We start from the raw sequence: 24288 nt of genomic DNA, 5'->3' as shown, positions 1-24288 counted from the left end.
CACTTTGTACCACTTATATAGGCTCTCACACATGATTAGGAAGTGTTTTATCATGTAAATAAACCTCACTCAATCCATTAAGTGCTCATTAAACTTCCTTAGATCATAAAATCTTCAAATTCCATAAGAAATATTAACTTGTCAATTATTCACATGAACATTCCAAAGTTTACAAAGTTTGTTCCCAACTCAATGAATACTCAAATGAGTGTTACTAAGTACATTTCATCACAACAATTCTTATTACAAACACCTCTTCAGAATCCTCCATTCCATTCCATATTCCCAAATTACCCTTAAGGTCAATAACTCCATATTTCAATCTAAGAATCAAGAAACATCTTATGTTTTGAGTTCAATCCATTCTAAGAGTATCAGTTCATGATTATGAACTTCATTTAGTCATAAATTGTTTAAATACAATGGATTATATGGTTTTCATCTTAATGTCCCCCAAATCACCTAAAATCCATGTTTATGCAACATTCTACCATCATAGATGTGGTTGAGCATTGTAATTGGATTCATTGCCATCAAACATCATCTAAGTCACTAAATCCATTCCAGTCTAACATATAAACATGAAATCCCCAATTTAAATTTTTAGGGTTCATGAGGGTTTTCACACAAATCCTCAAATCCATCAATGTGATGATTGGATTGAGATTTGGATCATCAAAAAAACTAAAGGGAGAATAGAAACCAAAACCCTAATCAAGGAATCAAACTAATTTCGACATTGGGGTTTTTCCCTAAACCTTGAATTCGAAATATAGAGTTAGAGGATGAGAAATTATACCTCTCAAGCTTGATGTTGCCTTATATCTTCCATTCCTAGCGTTATTCCCCAACAACCACTTTAAATCTTCCTTTGCTTTATAGAAATTGCCATTTCCCTCTTCCTTTCTCTCAATTACGTTCTTCCCAAGCAAATTGGAGAAAAGACTAATAACTAGCTTTGAACTTTTCCAACTTGCCACTTTTGGTCCCTCCTTGCAAAAGCTCTTTCAAAATAACTCTAAACTAACTTAGAAGCTTCAATAAATTTCCAGAACGGTCCCTCTCCATCCTAATCTTCACAAACTTAGTCCAATTTATTAATTTGCTAATCTCTAGTCAAACCTAAGTTTCACCCGGTTGTCACAAATTGCCCGTTAACGTTTAAGATGTTATAACTTTCACTTCTAACCTTCTACACTTCATATCAATCAATGATATGTTTACTCCTTAATGATTTAATTAAATAATATATTATTTATTAATTAAGAACCTTGTATTAAATTTTAGGATGTTACAATACATGCCTCGATACAGGAAATATTATATGTAAAACAAATATTGTAACAACTTGCATCCAACCCTGTAGTCCCAGTATGAGCTTTAGACCTAATTCTGAAATAAAGTAAACATATTTGAAGAAGAACCATAAGATACGATCAAACATTCAAAACAAACGAATATATATATATATATATATATATATATATATATATATATATATATATATATATATATATACCTTTTTTTTTCTTTTAACAACTTTTTTTCAAATAAAAAGTACCACAAAAAAAAATACAAAACGTGCAAACATTGTAGGAGGCCATTGTTAAAAATGTATTCTTGCTTAGAGCTGTCTCTTCTTGTAGTGGCTGATCGGTGAAAACACAAATACAAATTGTCTTGCTTACAAGCTGACAATGCATTATTCTGGCCATCCTTGATTAAAATGTATATGATTTGAACTTGCAACATCCCCTGTTGCAAACTTTCCAAGTGAGATATCAAGTCATGGTTTGCCCCACTCACATTGTTATCATGACTTTTTGGTTTGGTAGTGAATTTCAACTATAGACTAACTAACTAACTAACTAACTATATATATATATATATATATATAAAAGTCATTTTTAGTGAAATTATTGGGTTTAATGTGTTTTTGTAAAGTTTAGATTTTATAAAAACTATTGCTATTTAGAATTTTTTTTCGGTTTAACTTTCGAAAAAGTATTTTTTATCTAATCGTCAAGTCTTTTATTTATTTTCAGAAACCATGAAACTTTTAAACTTTGAATTTTATAAAAACAAATTTATTTGTTTTAACTATGGAAACAGGTATTTTTATATATTTTTTGACAATTAAAACATATAAAAAAGAAAAAATTATAAAAGCTGTCCATATGGTTGTCAAAATTATATGGTTCTAATAAAAAAAGTTTGGTGGTACATTAATGGTCAAATTTTGGATACCATGTATTTGTTTGGTCACTATGATTATCATTTTTTTTATGGTTTTGGTTCATACCCTGCCTAAAATGCCGAATATGCCCTTTATTGATTTTTTTTAATTTCTTTTTATAATTTTAATTAAAAAACCAAAACAATCTACCCCGCCTAGCGCCACATCGTAAACCACTGGTCCAATCCCAGAACCCAAATCTAACATGGTCAATAGTGTATTCAAAAGAAAGACTGCATCCAAAGGAGTTAGAGCATCCAAGAAAAGGAATATTGTCACTAAGGACCTCAAAGTGACTGAAGACCAAATTCATACCGAAGAGCCTGTCAACACCCTAGAAGAAGAAGAAGCTAAAGAAAATCATGTATCTGAAGACTTTTTTCGCAAAAAGAAGCTCAAACTTCATACCCCACCTAGCCAAAAGCGTCCCACATCAAATATCGAAGACTCTCAAAAGTCTCCGGTAAATATTCGATTCAACGCTGAATCACCCGCAAAAACCCCATTCATCCACTCCGCTACAAAAAGTGTAACATTTTCATATCATAATCATGGAGACAAAGCCCAATCAGGATTCCAAGTGGATCCTGATGTCGATAAAACTCCTAAGGTCTCCAGGAGAACTCACTTGCACGTCTTTACTCCCGAGGAGCTGCACTCCATTTTTCTTTCTTTAACACATACACCACAAACACATGATGCACCGCATGGTCCTTTTTTAGAGACCCTTGCATGAATAGGGCCGAGGCCAAACTTGGTTTTAGACCAAGGAGACCGAGGAAGCCCTGGAAATCCTTCATCGTCGACATTACGACCATGAGGCATAAGTATGGTAAGCATAAATGTGCAAGGATCCATGAACCCGGGGGACACCTTGGTGGTGATTGAATAGTTTGTGATTGCATATGATAGCTGGACCAACTACCAGCCCTCCTCGGAATCCGAAAAACAAAGATTTGCAGCCTTCAAAAAGGCATTAAGGGCAAGGAAAGAAAGACAATCTATGCTTCAACAGAAGAAAGAAAAGAGCTCAGATTCGTTGCAACATATTGGGCGGATTGGATCAACAACTTGAAGACCATTTATGATCTTCAGTCTGCACAAAAATGGGTTGGTAGTATGGAAGAAACGATGCATAAATCTCGAGAATTTGAAGGTAATTTGGCTGGAGCATCAAAGCCCATTCCTTCACCAATTAATGTTAGTGATTCAAATGATGGAGGAACTGAAGTGCAGATCAACTAGGAACCGGGTTTTAACTTTTTTTCATTGAAATGGAGCGAGTTAAACAACAAGGTCAATTCAAAGATTTTGACATGTTCTTTGAGGATGAAGAATCAAGTGGATCACTCCACATCCAAGCCAAAGCTGAAGAAGAAAAAGAAAGTTGCAGTCTCAAGAAAAGAATTTCTCGATCTCAAAAACAAGATCGATCAAATTCTCACGGCAATAACTTGCCAACAACCACCGCAGAAACCTTCTACTCAAACTCTTCAGCCCCTCAAAGAAAGAATCCCGACCATTGAACAAAGAGAAAAGTGGACTGCTGAAAGAACTGTACTATGAGTTGAGATGGGGATCCGATAACTCGATCAACATCGACAAGAAGACCACACGTAATCCATCAAGAAAGCAAAAGACCTTCTTTTTGGGGTCAAGGAGTTCAAGGAGAAGCTTGTTAAAATAACAAGTGAACAAGAGGAAAAATCAAAATTCTAGATCGATGAAACTCACAAGGAATATGAAGTCTTTTTTTCTTAACTTTAAAATACCATCCGCACTCTTCAATGTTCGGTCTCTGCCAATAAAGCCAGTGAAGAAATCCTCATAATCTTAAAGGATGTCTACAATCATATTTTCAATCCTGAAATGCCAACCATCAATGTTCTCAGTGGTCAGATATTAATTCAATTCAACAAAACTTTCGAGAAGCTAAAAGAGTTAAAGGATTTATTTGAGGAGAAGGGACGACCTTCTTCCTCAAAAGGGGGAAAATATATGGTTGTTCAAGTCGATGAAAGCAAAAGCTCCTCTTCGGAATCTAACAAGTCAAAATCTGCTCCTCAATCTCCAAATTCTCCCTCGAAGACTCCAACTCCTCCTCCTTCTAGTCCAAAAGATAAAACCCCTCCCCAATATCTTTTCAAAACTCCACTACAATCTCCTCAAAAGAACAAATCGCCAAAGAAACCTTCACCCATCAAAGAAATTGATCCGGACCCTTCCATGTTTGATGACAACTCTTAAGATTCCCCCAAGACAGAGCAAAAAAGCGGACTGGAGGGCAGCTAATCTTGTTGAATACATTTGTCAAACCCAAGGTTTTGACACAAGCATAGATGCGTCTCTAATAACCTCCTGGGTTAATCCAATCTAAAGACTCCTGAATTCGGACTATGTTCTCCATCTCACACACTCTGAACCACCATCTACGACATACTAGGACATTCATATCTCTCCCAACGCTAAATACTGCCTAGGGATGTCAACGAGACCAAACGGGAGCGGAAGTAGCTGCCCCCGCCCCCGCCCCCAAAATCAGTAATTGCCCCCGCTCCCGCTCCCGCCCCCTCTCCCGAATCCTCCATTTACATAGCCCCCGATCCCGCCCCCGAATATCTTCATCACCTTCGATCCTGCCCCCGCCCCCGTTCCCCCGTTTTATAGGCTTAAAATTGACTTTTTTTGCTAAAGAAAATTGTTATATTTTAGGCTGAAAAACTATTTTTCATAACTTTAAAAGCTTAAAATCTAGTTTTTTTAACAACAAAAAAATTAAAAATCCAACATTACAAAATGACAAATCCAACAAACTTACAAATATAAAATACGACAAATCCTACATTACAAAAAAATATATGACATGTCCAAAAATATATGACCAATTCACTATCGTATCGTCGTACGATGTGAAGTGGAAAAAAGTCAAGAAACCCAAAAATTAGATAATGTATTGTCTATATATATATATATATATATATATATATATATATATATATATATATATATATATATATATATATATATATATATATATATATATATATATAATATTAATTATATATATTTTATATAAATATACAAATGGGGCCCCAACGGGAGTACGGGACGGAAATACCCACTCCCACCCTCGGTCCCGAAAATAAAACGGGGTTTAAGCCCACTCCCGCCCCCGCCCCCGAATTTTCTAAAAAATTAATCTCGTATGGAATCGGGGTCCCACGGGAGCGGGGTCTTATTGAAGTTTTTGACATCCCTAATACTTCCTAGTATTTAAGCCCTTTGACCAAAGCATTCCTAAATCAAAAAGAATGGTCATAGAGTTTGAGAGACTGAATCTGTTCCACAACAAGTATGGAAAATCTGCAAAGGAAATCTGGTAAAATCTGCCAAGGTCTTTCAAAGGTGAATCGCACTAACAATACACCCTCTCACGCTTCGGTAGAGAATACCACTGAACCCAAGCAGACTTCATCTTTATGAACCTCGAAGAAATGTTTCTCATTGCAAGATTCTTCAAGATCAAATCCTACAAATATCCAAGATCGAAGAAGCATATCTCAGGGCTGCCAACTTCCTTCAAGCCCTTGTATGTGACTTTGGGAGAATTGATGCTGAAATCCATTCAGTACTTGCAGAAAAAATGAACTTTCCTCCTTTTGAACTCCCTAAATACATTACAAAAGGGATTCAAGATATGAGCCTCGGGAAACAAAATTCCCTGAACTTAGCATTGTTTTCAACCTTTCAAGAGATAGTGAGAATTTCTTCCTGCCAGCCACAACCTTTCATCGATGCTCTCCTAAACAGCTGGAAGGAACTCTTGCAATGGCTCAAAAGTCCAAGTACACCACCAAAGAAGTGAACTTCGAGATCTGTAGAGGAATCAAGTGGATTATTAAAGTTAAAAGATTCTGGTGGGTCATTATTATGTTTTTCAAACTTAATAATTGAAAGGGTTAGCTGTGAGGTCACTTAGGGGAAATTATTGAATCATGAAGAAACCCTCTGTAGCAAAGTAGTACCGAAGACCTGAATTGATGTTGCGGTAGCAGATTTTGTTAAGAAGACTTGGGAGATCTAACTAAAGACTTGATACCAGAGTGGAGTAGGATGACCCGAAGAGTAGTTCACTTTGTATTTGGTAATCATATATGTCATAAAAGTAATGTTCACCTTTTCTGAAATTGAGTAGTCATTTGTGTAATGCCAGTCAAAGCATGGTCATCCTACTTTTGAGTATTTTATTGTTTATCACATAACTTGTATGGCTATTTATAGATGATCATGTTGATCGATCTAAACACCACTTCTCCAAGACTTTCTTTGTATTACACTTTATTGAATACAAGTCTTCATTATCTTCATTTGTTGCTTATGTTGTTCATCAGTTACTAACTTGTGTTTGAATGCAAACCTTGTTACGATTCAACTAAGTATTTCTGCTTGCTTATATTTATTGATTAATCTTGCTGTTATATTTATCGTTATTATTCCACATACTTAGTCATTGTTGAGCTTATCAAAGATCCATTGAGACGAACTAGAATTTCTACCAATCTATAATTAATTTCTTCTCTCAACATTTGCCAGTACCCATGGGTACATGGGATTACATCACCATGGATTTTGTGACCAAATTACCCAGAACGAAGAAAGGTCACGATATGATTTGGGTAATAATAGATCTATTTACAAAGAGTGTGCATTTCATAGCAACCAATAAGAGCTGATATATGGAAAAACTCGCAAATGTTTTTGTGAAAGAGATAGTGAAAGCTCACAGTGTTCCCTTGATAATTATGCCAGTTGTGATAGATCTTTTACTTCTCGATTTTGGAGGAGTCTACACGAAGATATTGGTACAAAACTGTGTTTGAGTACTGCTTATCATCCTCAAACAGATGATCAAAGCGAGAGAACCATTCAAATTCTCGAAGATATATTAAGAGATTGTACCTTAGAGTTTATGGGTAACTAGGATGAGCATCTACCATTGGTGGAATTTTCTTATAACAATAGTTACCACTCAAGCATTAAGATGGCACTTTATCAAACACTATGGCGGAAAGAAGTGTCATGCACCATTTTGTTGGCTTGAAGCTGGAGAAAAGCAGTTTATGGGTCCCAAGATTGTCCATGAGACCGCTGAAAAACTGAAAGTAATCATAGAAAGAAAGCTAGAAACTCAAAACCATCAGGAGAGCTATGCAGATAAGAAGCGACAACCGATTATGTTTGAAATTGGAGACCAAGTTTTGCTTAAAGTCTCTCAATGGAAGAGACTAATCAGATTTGGAAAGCGAGGAAAGATGAGTCCAAGATTCACTGGACCATTCAAGGTTCTTTAGATAATTGGGAACCAAGCTTACAAGCTAGAGTTTCCAGAAGAACTGGACGGTATTCACAACACCTTTCACATCTTGTTATTTGAGGAAGTTCACAGGTGAAGTTCCCGATGTGATTCCACCGTCAGAGATGAGCATGACATAATATGGTCGAGTTGGTGCTTGTGTGATGGAAACATACGGTAGGATCAAACCTCACCTAGGAGACAGAAAGTTAAATCAGGAGTCGCTATCCACATTTGTTTACTAATGCATGATTCCGAGACAGAATCATCCAAATGGGGAGATCATTATAATACCCGTGTTTCTCGCTAGGCATTAATAGAATATGTAACCAACGTTGGTCAAAAATTCTAATCATTTGATGAATAAATAAAAGGAGTTTTTTTTTAATCTACGTGAATTATGTCTTTATTTATGTGTATATAATATTAGGTGAAAATTCAATAAAAAGGGATAAACAAAATATTAAGATAAAATATTAATGAAGATAAATAACCTTGATGAAAGTTAAAGAAGTCGTGATGAGGATTTCAGGGATATAAGGAATGCTTAAATCTGACATCGTATGGAGAGGTTATGATCATTTGAAGTTTCGCGTTCAACATGATACGACAAAGTGCATCGTAAAATGTAAATTTTAGATAGGTTGCTTATTAGCCTAAGCAATCTAAATGAAATTCATAGTAATCATAAAACCGAGAATATGCATATAGAGAACACATAAATCTGACTTCATATGAGGAAGTTATGATTTTTTGAAGTTTGAGCGCACATGTCATAGCACACATAAATCAAAAATTAGATTGTTAACTTTTAGCCGAAACAATCTAAACGGGAGTCGAACATCTCGTTAATAGGAGTTCGTCGATATAAACACAGTCGAGAACGAATGTCGTATACGAAAGTTATGATTTTTATACGGACTTTAATAATCTAAGTTTGTTAAAAATATAACTTTAAAAATAAAGTGAGAATTAGGCGATGGAGTCTAAAAAAAAGTTGTAGATCTCGTCAATAGCTATGCTTGGATATAAAGAACGTCAAAAACAGGGCCCGTATGAAGAAGTTACGAATTTTTGAAAATATAAAAAATTCACACGCGGGGATGCCCTACGCGCATGCTTATAAAAGGTGTCACGCTGCTCAACCAGCTGACAGACACGTGTCAGGAGGATAATGGACGAACAGAGCTTGGGGCGACATGCACCTAGTCTGGGCACGTCACACCTCCCAAGAATTCTCCCTCTAAATATGTTTAAGCTACTCATTCACTTCCCTACACCTTCCCATATTTCTTTCTCGATTGTTTCTCCATTTTGGCCGAAATTTTCTTTAGTTTTTAAGATTCTAGCGAAGCTCTGGAGTTCCTGAGTGCCCAACATTAGTAGCTATTAAGTCGGAGTTCTACCAGTACAATTACGGACTTCTGTCAGGAAAATCTCTGTAAGTTAAGCTACACTTATATTTCTTTCAGTGTAACTTATATTTATATTCATAGTCATTGTTATGAATCTATAAATAAGATTTATCAGTGATTCCAAGTCATTATATGGATTGAGCTACTTATGGGGGTGATGTCTAGGTTAGATTTGTGAGGTGTTTAAAGTGGGATTGCCAAATAATATACTCTGTATATGAAACAGACCCTACCTCTAATATCATCTTAACTGGTTGCTCCTTGGTAGATCTTAACGTAGACATTAAGATTGTTGAGGAATCTAGACTATCATTAGTCATAAGAAATAATAAACTAAGATTTTGGTGATATAAACCTAGGTCACATCAAAGGAAAGACTAAATGTTGCCCAACTTTCAAGTTATCCACTTTAAGAAGTGAGTTCATAGTTTCTTTCAACTTACATATAAATATAAAGTATCTAAATGATTAAATATCATCTGACCCAATTATTTGTGTTACTAATATATGTGTTAGATAAGATAATATGATTTCTACTTGATTTAATCATATATGTATTTTCATATATTTATATAAAGTATATTGGGTAGTGATGGGTGATGAAAATGATGAGATAATGATGAGAGGCCATGACCTTTGATGAACCAGCCACCTAGCAAAGTATAGATGGCGACCACAGACTATTCTAGACAGTCCAGTGGAAACGCTGACATGTTCGCAACCTATAGGTGTTAATGAACTATCTGTTCATTGATGTACTCTATCCCCTTACCATGGTTGCCTTATTAACACATATTGCTATAGGAATCTCCAAAGCAATATTGTCTATTCGTTGCTTATGATGATCCTTAGGATAGGTACCTTGAGATCTATATTTTAGGATCAAAAAGTGAGAATAACGGGAATGCGTAATAGGCTAAATTATTTGATGTGAATTATTTAATTGAAGTACTTAATTATTGTGGGTTGAAAACCCTATGTGCTCACCAGGCCCCCAAGCCTGACCCACTCAGTTTCTTTGTATCACAGGTAATGGTACAAAGTCATAGGGATGATGAGTGATTTGAGGAGTTATTAGGCCATAATATAATAAATTGTTGTAAGGCATGTTAAACCAAGTTTATGTTTATGTATTTGTATTGACGATAACATCCCATGGTTTTATATATAATGAAAAACGTATCTTTGGAAATATTCAAATATTATATTTTGGGAACAAATTAATGAATACTCTGAATTTTAATAAGCATAAGTAAAAGTTTTAAATTGGCGTGAAAACAGGGATGCCACAAAGCAAGTGTTCTACATCCTCGAGCCTTCTCGAAGAAACAAAAACAACAACCCTTGTTCTGTCGTTGAGCATGTTAATCATCAAATTATTTGGGATCTACCATCCAACAATGCTCGTGTCCAAAATGCTTACATTGACTCTGTCCAAAATGTCAACAATATGGACGCCGAAAATGTTGACGTAGTTCAAAACAACTCTTCATCCAGTGCTAGACTTTTTATCGAATTGTCACAATACTTTCAAAACAATGTTGATGTAGCTCAAAACAATGCTTATTATGATGATGAGGACAAGAATGAAGTATCTCTGCCAACGGGTAGAGTTGATAATGTTTATGAGGAAGAGACTAATTATGATGACGACGATTCTGATTATGATACTGAAGAAGAAGTTGAAGTAAATGAGGGAGATTATGATTGAAAATATCATATGTAATGGAAAAATTTATATGTGTATGTTTTTTGTAATATAAACTTTATTTGAATTCCAAATTCAAATTTGAACTTTTATTCATATTGTTTGTCTATATTGTACATCTTATCATTTTGCAGACTAACTTTTATTCATATTGTGCTTCTATATTGTACATCTTATAATTTTGCAGGCTATATATGTGGTTTAGTAGGGTGATACTCTTTTACATTATGGCTTATGTGATGGGCTTACGACATGAATTATATAATTTTCCAAGAGGTTTTGGTCGCAGACATCACGAACAGGATGATAAGTCTTATTATGATATATTTATTAGCTATTTTTATTCATTTATTACAAACTATCGTAAATAATATTTTTAATTATATTTTTTAGCTAAGCTACAAAAAAGAGGTCTATCTAAACACATCCAACTATCAAAGTGGATACATGCAAACATGAGAAAGCCCATAGATTTGTATTTCGACAGGGAGCTCGCATGTTCCCCTGTCGGGAAATGTGGTAATTGGTTACCCGTGAGATTGGGAGGATATATAGGAGAACATCCCTTTTAGCGTATCCGGTTGAGATAATGTTTCCTTCACTTTAAGGAATGCCACTTTGGTACAGCTTAAGGTAACTTGGATAATATGTTTGGTTTAGTTGTGATTTATATTTAATTAACTAACATTTTTGTATTTAAAATTTTACAGAGTCCGGAAAAATAAAACACATACTTATTTTCAGAATGTCGGAGGGCTTGCAGATATCCCAAGGGATATAATCATCTTTTTATATGTATAGAGACCAAAATTAGTAAAAAAAAATCCACAATTAAACCACTCATTATCATACATTTTTTACAAAACTCATATATTCCTTACAACTATGTATTTTTGTCTTAAAAGAAAAAGTAACTTTAATCATAAATATTAAAACCAATACCTTTCTGCAATTCATTATCTAGATTGTAGATACCTTTCATTTTTTTTTACCCAAACTCAGTGGCGTAGCTATTCATGCACAAGGTAGGTCCTAGGATCTAATTTTTTTTTTAATACAACAAGTATATATATATATATATATATATATATATATATATATATATATATATATATATATATATATATATATAAACAAGGAACTACCTTATTTTTGTCAAAAGACCTACATTTTCATTTTTTTTTTAATTTCATTTACATAAAAAACCACGTGGTTTTTGGTTATAGATTTGCCACTGTCAAAACTATATATTTTTTACAGCCATGTATTTTTGTCTGAAAAGAAAAAGTAACTTTAATCACAAATAGGGATATATTTTTTGATTTGTACACATTTCGTCACTGAGTTTTTTTCGTCCACATTTACCCCTTCAACTTGTTAAACCGTACACATTCAGTCATTATGACCGTTTACTGCAGCTTAGCTGGGAAAAATGACTTAATAGGGTAATATATTTTTTATTTTGTACACATTTAGTCCTCAATATTTTTGTACACATTTAGTCCTTAATATTTTTTTGTTTCAAAATAAGTTATTTTTGTTTTTGTACTCATTCTGAATGATTTCTTTAGGATTTTCTCACGACATCTTACATGGGACAATCATTGATGAAGTGTGTGGGGTTGTTGACTTTATGTGTAACGTCTCATTTTCACAACTAAAAATTTTCATTTTAAATAAGGCAAAAGTCCCTAATTATAAATCCATTATTAAGAAAAAACGTTTATTCCAAAATACATTTTTCGAAAATCAGAGTAATATAAGAAACGCGGAATCCTCAGTATTGTTGATGAGTGTGTACAGTCATGCATTCGCCTTCCCACCATCAACGATATAACTTGAAAACATAAACAACTAGGTAAACACAAAGTTTAGAGAGTTTCCCCCAAAATACTCGATACAACAAACATATTATCATGCATAACAAGCCCACACTCATCAGACTGGAATACCTTGGCCCAATCAGTCATCGGACTGGAATGCCAACATGCAACAGGTCCAAGTAGTCATCGGACTGGAATACCCAGGGTTTGTTGGCATGCCGCCTTAACCCAACCGCTCTTCTCGAGCCTCCGTTCTTACGACTTACAACCAGTCCGCACTAGGTATCTTGGCCTACAACATATAGCAGGACCACTTCAACCTATCCCACCACGATATGGCTATCCCACATAAGATGTCGTGAGAAAAAACCTAAAGAAATCATTGATAAGTACAAAAACAAAAATGACTTATTTTGCAACAAAAAAATATTAAGGACTAAATATGTACAAAAATATTAAGGACTAAATGTGTACAAAGTGAGAAATATATTATCCTATTAAGTCATTTTTACAGGCTAACCTGGAGTAGCCGGTCATAAGGACTAAATGTGTACAGTTTAACAAGTTGAAAGGGTAAATGTGAACGAAAAAAAAATCAGTGACTAAATGTGTACATATCAAAAAACACATTACCCTTTTAAGCCATTATCCCTCACAAATATTCATCCAATAGCTTTCTCAATTCGTTATCTAGATTCTAGATACCTTTAACCATATATTACCAACATTTTTTTTAACAAAACCATATATTTTTTTGCAGCCATTAATTTTTGTCTATAATTTTGTATTAAAAGAAAAAGTAACTTTAATCACAAATATTCGTCCAATAGCTTTCTGCAATTCATTATCTAGAATCTAGATACCTTTACGGTGGTTGGAAAAAGAATCCGGAGTTAAATAACCAAAACACCGAACTAAAGGGTTTTCTTAAAAACTTTAAATTTTTATAAATAAAAGTTTATCATCATAATTAAATAATATATAAAACTGGATGACAACGATAGACTATAAAATACACAGATTCGTTTTGGTCCTGGAAAACATGAAACCTTAGACAGAGCAAAAGGCAAAACATCAAAGTTGAAACTTATACAAGAAAGTTAAACGTTTTAAGACCTGATGTTCATTTGTTTCCCAACCCTTGCCCCATGAGAACACGTGTTTTCGGGTTTCTCCTTTCATTTCCGTCAATTAAAAACTCGACAGTGTTTAGACCTAGCCTTATACATGTTGTGTTGTTGGGATAAGCCATGACTATTTAAAAAGTATAGTACATCGTTTCAGGGCTTTCATCCTTGAGTCTTATTCTGATAAGCTATCTATATATCATGAGACGTTTTACTAACTCTGTTCTGGATAGGTATGATTTTGTTCACTTCCAAGTTCCAACCAGCCGCTGTTGATTTTCTAATCATATTCGGGCATACCCATGTTTACTAGCTTTTATTTGTTTCAGCAACACAATTAAGGGAGCAGCCTCGAATACAAAATGGTTATGTGCCAGTCCAATCCATTCTGATGTAGAAGCCAAGCTGAGGTGCCTCTTGGTTGAATTAGGGAATGCTGATAGAATACTTGGAATCCAGGTGCATACCACTGCTCCAATATAGTTGTTTTACTAGTATATGATAGGTTGTAATACTCCAAATTTCAAAATACAATAGACGATCAATAAGTTCCAAAATCTCCTAAATCAGTTGAAGTTTTTAATATTGTCTTAACTATCGTGGAATCTGTAAAATAAAACAAGGTATAAGTATAATCTTTGCAAGGTTACATTTCTTTGGAACTCTTTCGGCAACCTTCTCTTTGCAATTTCCATTTCCATTTCCACAGCCATTTGCTATATCGTTTCCTCGGCCGCACAAAATTATAGTTTTAATTATGTAAACCAAGGGTCTTATGAGTTTGTGGTTTTCATGCATATAGACGTAGACGTTTATAAGTTTATAGTTTTATCATGCATTTCTAATTCAAAAGTTACTCTATTACGTTTCAACTGAAGACACAACTTAAGGAATATTTCAAATATCTAGAGAAAAAACCAATGATTTGTTTCCCTTTCCACTTGGCACAACCTATCCCTTATGCTCAAGCATTTATATATCCAAGAAAATAGTAAAATGTCAAATCGTATCCGTCATATGTCTAACTATCAAATACCCCATTAGTACCCACTAAAGGTGTCATCTCGGATAGTAACAAACTAGATAAACAAATCCGAACACTTTTCATGCAACAACATTTATCATAAAGTATATTTGAATCAATAATTAAATAAAACTTTATAAATCGCTTATTATTGCATGATAGATATTTTCATGCAAGTACTTACAAAATTCACATGAAAACTCACCTCGTACTTGATAAACCTAACCAAAGCTTATTATGCTACCCCCACCCTATATTCCACCAACACGAAATCCTAAGGGAATCGTCCTACGAGTTCATGATGTTTATTTCGACTAATTTTATGTTAAAACCCATAATTTGCTCCGGTTAAAAGCAGTTACACCTTATTAAAATACTTAGTTACTGATATAGCAACTTAATTTAGTTTCACTATCTCATCAACGTAAAACTTAGCTAACCTTCATACACAATACACCTCTTTTGGTCGATTTAGTTAATATATCCACTATCACCCAAATTGCTTCATAACTCTTCAACTTCCTTTGTAGTTACACTATTGTAATGACAACAACGTGTTTATGCATCCCATATCATGATTGGGGTGTTTAAGCTCACGTATCTTCAACTGACGTGAGAAATAAGCAATTTTGGTGATAGTGAAACTAAAGGGTTATGATGAAATTTTGGTGATAGTGGATATACTAACTAAATCGACCAGCTTCTTGAAAATTAAAGGGACATAAGTGCTAGGAAGGCATAAGTGATCTTCTTAATCGGATCTGATAATAACTTGTAACACACAAAATTTTAAAATACAATAGATAATCAACCATTTCCAAAATCTCTCACGATTAACTAAAATTCCTAATATTGTCGTAACTATAGTAAAAACAATAAATTAAAACAAGGTACTTGGAATGTTGCATCTCTCTAGAACTCTTTCGTAATCTTCAATATTAAGACTTCCCCTTTCCATTTACACTAACACTTGTTATATTGTTTCCTATATTACATACATTTAAAATTCTCATTAGGTATCCATATGCATCTTTCTGAGATCATGTTTTTCATATATGTAAATGCTTACCCGATTGAATAAAAGAGTTTTATTATTCATTGCTTATTCAAAGTATTATGAGTGTAATTTTCAAATGAAGACACAATTTAAGGGCATATTTTAGATATCGTAAGAAGGAACCAATTGTACGTTTCCATCTCACGTGTCACGGCCCATCCGTTATATATATATATATATATATATATATATATATATATATATATATATATATATATATATATATATATATATATATATATATATATATATATATATATGAACATTTCCGACGTATGAGTTCGGTCACATATAATATGTATATTTTCATTCGACGACATAAATTAGAGTTAGTAAATGGTACCGACCTAATATATTTATCTACCAACTAATGCAAAAATACGTAAGTTTTATTAATACAATTATCAAAATTCAACTTACAATACGGGTTGGCCCACCGCAATGCACGGGAGCAAATTACTAGTTTAGGGTTTAGGAAAGAAAAACTAATGACACACTTATGTTTCAAAAGTTGCTAGTCGCAGGGCCATATGTGTAATTTTAATTCCCAAAAAAAAAAAGATCTGATCAAAAGTGTTGTAAAAACTGAAGACATACCTGTGTTTCAAAATTGATTAGTCGCAGGGCCATATGTGTAGCTATCGGTTTTAATTCAAAAGAAAAAACAAAACTAACAAGTGATAAAAAAAACTGTAGGAGCTAATTTTGAAAATTTTGTTTTAATTATAAAAAAAAAAGCTAACGCGGTAATAGAAGCCTAGAAGTTCTTTTGTCAAAAAGAACTTATCAAACTTATGACGTTTTTAAATAAGTTTAAAAAAAATATTTCATTATCTGATGAAAAAAAATCAATAAGTGAATAAGTTAAAAAAGATTTCACTAGCCTATACATATAAAAATAACCAAAATAACTTTTGTGACTTATGAATTCTCCAAAGGGTCACATATACCTAATTTTTTAAAAACTCATTTTTGAAGGAGTTTTTAACTTTTCAAAAAGTTATTTTAAGTATAACTTTTACAATTATCAAACATTATTTTTGACTTATTATTTTTTGAAAAGCAAATAAGTAAACAAGAAATTTTCAAATGGAATCCCAAACAACCTCTAGGAACTTTCTTATATTTTTAAAAACCGACTTAACTAAAAAATGCCACCAAAAATTAAAAAACTATTGTTTTTATTTTATTTTATTTTTTAAATACCATTGTAACGGTTATTTCCAATAATGAGGATATAGATGAAATTATCCATTTACAAAAAAATCATTTGTTTGTTACCATCGGTTGACTTTTTTTAGTTTTGGGGGTAAACATTTTATAAAGTTTGTTACCCTATCATCACACCGAACAAAATGGAACAAATTGAATCACCTTCAATTTGGAGTTTTCAAAATAACGATTACTTGTTTAGGAAAAACAAAATATGTTGGAGAAAAAGATAAGTGGAAGAAACAGAAAAAGAGCTGAATAAAATTTTGTATTATGCAAGTGATGTCAAAACAATGGGATGTGCGAGGTAATTGAGGACATTGTGGTTTGTGGTGACCCTTTCTCTGGCGACATACAATGGTGAATTGCTTCCCTACCCATTAGATTTGGTGGTTTGGGTTTATACTCGGCAGTAAAGGCTACCTTGTATGCTTTTGTTACCTCAAGGGCGCAATCTTAGGTATTGCAAGACTACATCTTATGGGATAGCGACATATATTGTATTGATTCTGATTATGATTGTGCATTGGCTTCTCTTCGTAACAAGCTTCCGGATATTAACCTTAGCAAATTTACTATTAAAGACACCTCCTCCCCCCCCCCCCCCCTAAATCCCATAATAAATTGGCGAGTGTCATTTTTCGTAAAATTGTCCAAGATATGGAAGTGCATCTCGACATGACGACTCGACAGAAAGCGATTTTTCATTGCTTACGTGGACCACAGGCTTATGATTTTCTTCTAGCTATCCCTATAGATGGGCTAGACCAACATATGTCTTCTGTGGAGTATCGTAATATCCTCAAATATCGACTCATGATCCCAATATTCTCAGCTGACGAGATATGTTTGGTGTGTCACAAGGCATGTTTGTACTCTTTTGGAGCACATGCAGTTTACTGTAAAGAACTATCAGGGTTCAAATACAGGCACAATATGGTTAGGGATGTTTTGTTTGACATTTTTAAGTGTGTTGGGGTTACTGCCAAAAAAGAGACACCTGCGAATTTCTTGATTGACGCGGCAGAAGAAAGGTCAACCCTTAGATCGGCTGACATTTTGATTTTTGGATGGGTCGGTTGGAGGGAAGCACGCATGTGTGGACCTTTTAGGGGTATCTCCTCTCGTGGGCTTGAGGGTTGGGGATTTCACGACGGGATAGGCTGCTTTAAAAGCTGCTACAAGCAAAGTCACCAAACATGAGAAATCGTGCATATAAAATCAACACGTGTTCATACCATTTGTATTTGATACGTTTGGTTTCCTCGCACCGGATGTGGTGGAGTTTCTTAATAGAGTACAACGGATCATGCATATCAATGTTATATCTCTTAGATCTATAGATGTAGTCTTCAAAAGAAATAGTTTTACCATACAAAAAGGTTTAGCGGCGCAGCTTGTTGCACGTTTCCAATCTCACTCGTTGTACGATGATAAGTAATACATATTATTAAAAATGAAGTACTATTCTTTTTTAAAATACTCCTATTATTAGGAATAAAGGTTACATTGATATTTTAAAAAACAAAAACTAAGTAAAATCACTAATATTTCATCATTTCACCTACTTTTGGTTCCACAAACACATATTATCGAATCAAAACCACAATTGTTAATTGTACAACTAATTTGGACTTAAATCAGAAGAGCATGCCTTAATTGTCTACACAACTCCGAAAATCTTCAAGTACTTATTACTCCAATTTCCCCATAGATCGCATTTCCAGTGAGCGTTCTACACAATTTCTTGAGCTCATTATATTATTGAAGGTTACACGCATTATGTCCCCACTCAATCTACGTAGTAATCAAGTGTGACAATTTTGAATGTTAACACCCTTAATTTCCTCCTAATTATACTTAATTAATTTACTTAGTTACTGACATAGCAACTTAATTATATATATATATATATATATATATATATATATATATTTATTTATTTATTTATTTATTTGAGTTATCATACTGGTAGTTTGAACAAAAATGTTGTATTATTTATCTCACCTTCAAACGATAATAATGGCCGGTTTATTCTTATCATGCAAAATAACTCTAAAAGAGAGGTGTTTAACACTCTAGACAGCCAATGTCGAACGTGTCCCAGGACCCATCTTATAGAAGTTAAATCCCAGAATCCCAATGGAGTATTTTGATGTGACAGGTCTTTGAACCATGGCTTACATATACAAATCTGAACATCATCCGTTGTTAGGTTGCTACAAAACAAGTTAAGCACTTCAGACAAATATCAAAACAAACTACGGTGAACTTATGGAATTAAGACTTCAAAAAAGCATAAATCAAAGGAACACAATATTTAACGTGGTTTAGTTAAGGTGACCTACGTCCACGGGCAAACGAGAGAGAGAATATTTTATTAACTTTCTGGAACTATTACAAAAAACTCAAAACTATATCTCACTTTGAAATCTCACAGAAATCTGGCAATTTTACAATGATGGAATATGAGCCTATTTATAGGTAAGCATGAAAAACCCTTATTATGATGGGCTAGGCCCATCCATAATTAGCCCATGAAGGGGTTGCCTTAAATCATCCACGAGCATCTTCCATTAGCATCATCCGCGAGCATCTTCCATGAGCATCATCACAAGCAACTTCTATGAGTAACGCCGTGTGAGCAACATCACGTGAGCAACTTCTATGATCAACATCGTGGGAGCAACTTTCATGAGCAACATCGCGTGAGCAACTTCTATGAGCAGCATCGCCTGAGAAACATCCATGAGCAATATGTTTCTCCAAGTTGCTCCAAGTGCTCCAAACTCCCTTTTAGATGATCCGTTCTTTTGGCACTTGATCCATTCCTTTGTCAGATGATTTAATGCATTCTCGGATGATATGTTCCTTTAGCACTTGCTCCATGAACCCTAAGTGCTCCATTGAGTTCAAGTGTTCCATTGAACTCAAAATGCTCCATCCAAGTGCTCTACTTGATTCTAAGTGCACCATGTTGGACAAGACTTCATACCCTAATGGTTGCTAGTTTTGTGTAGGACTGTGCGAAGACTAAAAGTAGCTCCCAAAAATTTAGATTAGCACGGATTAGCAAATGATTGAGACTAATTAACGGCAGATTTATTGACCGATTAATATTTCGGTCCCCTTTACGATACAGGTTGTACGGTGACACACCTGACACGTCCTCAAGTCCGACCATCACTCCCAGTATTGTTAGGGCTAAAAACCCTAGAAATATGTCTAGTCGGTTGAGTTTAGTCCATGTATAATTGGTTTACATTAATATTACTTGTGTCGTGTTTCATGTGCATTCAGTTACATATGTGTTAAACACATTAATCCCCTCTTTGTCCTTAAAACCAAATATGGTAAATATTAAATATTATGCTAACAATCATCATCCAAAATAGCCCTATAAATCACTTAGTAGGACAGTGTATAAGGGGTTTTCCATATTAGTTGTATTTCCCTTGGCACATGTTCGCTAGACCGGAATAAGGGACAAAAAATGCATTTTTTCCTATTCGTGAGATAGAGATTAGCTCTCAATCTCGCATTTTGCAAATGATGTTAAATACCTCCATATCCTCATACTGAAAATAACATTAGAAGACTTGTTTAAGTGGAAAAATTGGTTTACTTTATTACTTGTACCATGTTTGACATTCATTTGACTTGGACAAATGTGGCATGATTATTGCAACTTTCTGCCCCATCTAGAAAGGTGGGACATGACTTGACTATGTCAAAGACCTTAGTGTACTCGTTATATATCTTCATCATCGAAAATAACCATAGAAAGTTTATCTTGCTCGTTGCTCCAGCCTATCCCTATAACTATAACTGATACCCTTTAATAGTTCATACTGCCAACGTTACTTTACAGATTGGGGCGTGTTATTAAAAACCTAGCTTGAATTAGTATTTTATTACATGTCATTAATAACATCAATATACATGAGTTATACATTTTGTAATCACTCAAAATATGGTTTATGTTTCTTAGGTTTGTGCCTACAAAAACGGGCAAGTGATCATTGATACTGCAGCTGGAGTGCTGGGAAAAGACAACCCTCGTCCAGTTCAACCTGATTCCTTATTTCCTGCTTTCTCTGTAACTAAGGGTGTCACGGCAGGAATGATACATTGGCTGGTTGATAAAGGGTATCTTCGTCAATTTTATATTTTTAACATCAATGAAGGGAGTTATTTGGTATCATGTCAATCAAGGAAATATAAGCAAATATGTATTTTCATTTTAGGAAACTAAACCTTGATGAAAATGTCGCAAACATTTGGCCAGAGTTTGGTACAAATGGGAAGGATCAGATAAAGGTTCTCCTCATTCAATTCTTTCCCCCGTTATTCTTAATGTTATCGTTACTTACCTGATTTCACTAGAGAAAACATTATTAAAACACTCTCACGACATAAACATAGGTTGGTTTGGAGTGGTATCTTTTTAGAAACACACTACAGTTATAGTCTCAACAACCATAGCGTGGGAGTTTTAATTCCATTGTTGATTGGTCCATTGTGGTAGGCTCTATGTCATCCACATAATGGGCCATTGGGTATCCTAAACTCTAAATCCCAAACTGTGGATTCAGAAGGTTGGTGTGGACCAATTAGGGTTGTCGGAAGAAGAACCTATTTGTAGAAAAAAAAAAGAAACAATTTGGTGTGATATCTTGGGACAATCTCTTTATTTGGTAACATTTTGGTGTATATTTTCTTTATAAGGTTGTAACTGTATATCCATATTCAAAGGGACCATCACATTTCCTTTCTCTTGCAGGTTCATCATATACTGAATCATACATCTGGTTTGCACAACGCTCTTGCTGACAATACTAGAAATGATCCTACATTATTTTGTGATTGGGATGAGTGTGTAAAACGCATTGCGGAGGTTGCACCAGAGACCGAACCTGGTCGTGATCAATTATATCATTATCTCTCATATGGTTGGCTATGTGGCGCAATCATTGAGGTAAGATAACATGCATCATCTATGTTTAGGGCTATTTTTATTGATGAGGATGAGCAAAACTTTTATGTGTTCTGCACCGACAAGAGATTTAGACACAGTCCATGTCCTACCTTGTTCCATCTTCTTGTGTAGGAAAAAGAATACATTTTATCCTATTGAGATCGGTCCTAGCTAGTCTCCATCCAATGCACATGAAATGAAGTACAACCTATCCTACAATCTTCTGTCTTGAGTAACAAATGGGCCCTTGGTGCCTGTTTGTGCTATGCATGACATGAAACATGAATGGAATAACGACATATTTTCATGTATTCATTATATTCGGTCATCTATATATGCGTTCTTGAACGTGCAGCGTGCATCCGGAAAGAAGTTTCAAGATGTTCTTGAGGAAGCTTTTGTTCGCCCACTAAACGTGGAAGGCGAATTTTATATAGGGATTCCTTCCGGTGAGATTCATGAAAAACTCAATGAAGAAAGGCTTTGTACATTTGTTTATATTACTTTAGCCATTTAAACTATTTTACGTAGGAATTATTTATACCATTATATTTTTGACCATATAAATAATAAGCTTTTCATAGTGGCCCTTAAAATTGCAACTTCTTTGATCAGAGTTTCATCATGATATTGATTTAGACACTAACTTAAGCTGTTTTTTTATGATTATTATATTAACATTCAAGTGGCTAAATCAATAAAAAAAATAATAGTCCAGTTGTTAAATCGATAATGTTATGAAACAATGTAATTCTATGTATTTTTCCGTAAGATGAAGATAGAAGGAAAATTAGGTAACGGGGTAATGCATGGTTTTTTATACTTTAAAAAATTAAAAAATTAATCATGATTAGTTTATTCTATATTTTTTGACCTTGTAAAGGACCATTTTTTATTGTTAAATGACAATACAAAATGTGATAAAAGTAGAACTTTTTTTTTTGTACGTCTTGTCCTGCCTCATATAAAGTTCATAAGAAGTTTATGATTTTATATGAAATTCAGGTGTGGAATCTCGTCTGGCAAATCTTACGTACGATAGAAATGAATTCCATACGTTTTCAGATCTAATCGCAAAGTGTAAGTATAGGACTGCCGTGCCTTCCTCATTCTTGCCTCACATACTTGAAAACCTCATTTCCTTAGCAGACAAGCTCAATGTCCGCCGTGCTATATTACCAGCCTCTAACGGACACTTCTCGGCCCGTGCATTAGCCCGCTACTATGCCGCCCTTGTGGACGGTGGTACGGTCCCTCCTCGCCATTCCTCCTCCCTCCCACCACTTGGAAGCCACCCTCACCACCCCACGTTCCCCTCCAAGAACCAGAAAGATGAAAGTACTGACACCTACTTCACAAATCCTAAACCCGATCATTTCATCCGAATCCCCGAAACAGACGCCACAGGTGATGAAATCGAGACTAAAATCTTTAGCAACCCAAAATCAAAACTTCATGATGCGTTCTTGGGAAACGGAAAATATAAGGATTTAATCTTACCGAAAGGAAAATTTGGACTTGGGTTTAGGAAGGTTTGCACGATGGATGCATGTTCGACGATTGGGTTTGGTCACGCAGGGTTGGGTGGGTCCATGGCATACTGTGACATTAATAACAGGTTTTCTATTGCGGTGACTCTAAACAAGTTGTCTTTCGGGGATTTGACCGGAGAGATAATCCGGTTTGTTTGCTTGGAACTTGATCTTCCTGTACCGAAAGATTATGGGAGATCTTGTAAGTTCATGGAGAAACCGGTGTTTAATTAAAGGTGCTTTGATGGAAACGTGCTCATAGTATTCGAGGGAAACTTTACTACTTTAGTATTCATGTATTTTTATAGCGATTTTGAGTAAAAACTGTTTTAAGGAAGTATACAATTGTTGTGTATAGGGATCTTCTCTTCACCCATTTGCGCACTAATTTTATTTTTGTTCTTGTCGTGATTAATATGATTTCAAAGCCGCAAAGTTATATATTGTGGTTGCACAGTAGTTAAAAAGAGAATACACGTCATGTATTTTATTTTATTTTTGTTCTTGTCGTGATTAATATGATTTCAAAGCCGAAAAGTTATATATATTGTGGTTGCACAATAGTCAAAAAGATGACGCGTGTCATGTATTCTGTTGGAAATTTAATGGCTAAAGGATTGGAAAAAAGGAAAAGTGTTCCTCTCTTGATCCCAACATAGGTAGAAATGAAAGGTTTTATTTCGTTTAGACGGGTGGGAGCGGGTAAGACGTTATTCCAACGTCGCATGCAAATAACGCCGGTATAACGGGCAAAACACCGTCCCCGGTCTCTGTTATTAGGCGTTTGTGTGGCAATGAGACGAAACACACATATATACATATT

At 34.5% G+C, this 24288-nt stretch overlaps 1 protein-coding gene across 2 annotated transcripts; it reads left to right on the top strand.

The window, feature by feature from the left end:
- Positions 1-13590: 13590 nt before the first annotated feature.
- Positions 13591-23880, top strand: LOC145115845 (uncharacterized). 2 transcript variants are annotated; one of them, XM_079052201.1, is made up of 7 exons: positions 13591-13895; positions 13992-14121; positions 20947-21104; positions 21203-21275; positions 21739-21933; positions 22289-22382; positions 22939-23880. In XM_079052201.1, exons 1-7 carry the CDS (start codon positions 13864-13866, stop codon positions 23697-23699), a joined length of 1443 nt encoding a protein of 480 aa, XP_078908327.1. In that variant the 5' UTR covers positions 13591-13863; the 3' UTR covers positions 23700-23880. The 2 variants fall into 2 exon arrangements, with proteins under 2 accessions (XP_078908327.1, XP_078908328.1); XM_079052202.1 differs by lacking the exons at positions 20947-21104; positions 21203-21275.
- The last annotated feature ends 408 nt before the right edge of the window (positions 23881-24288 follow it).

The sequence above is a fragment of the Lactuca virosa genome, chromosome 5, assembly GCF_052849685.1.
Source record: "Lactuca virosa cultivar CGN04683 chromosome 5, Lactuca_virosa_CGN04683_v6, whole genome shotgun sequence".
Taxonomy (NCBI): domain Eukaryota; kingdom Viridiplantae; phylum Streptophyta; class Magnoliopsida; order Asterales; family Asteraceae; genus Lactuca; species Lactuca virosa.
Note: the sequence above shows the minus strand (reverse complement) of the source record. Positions and strands in the feature narration are given on the sequence as shown.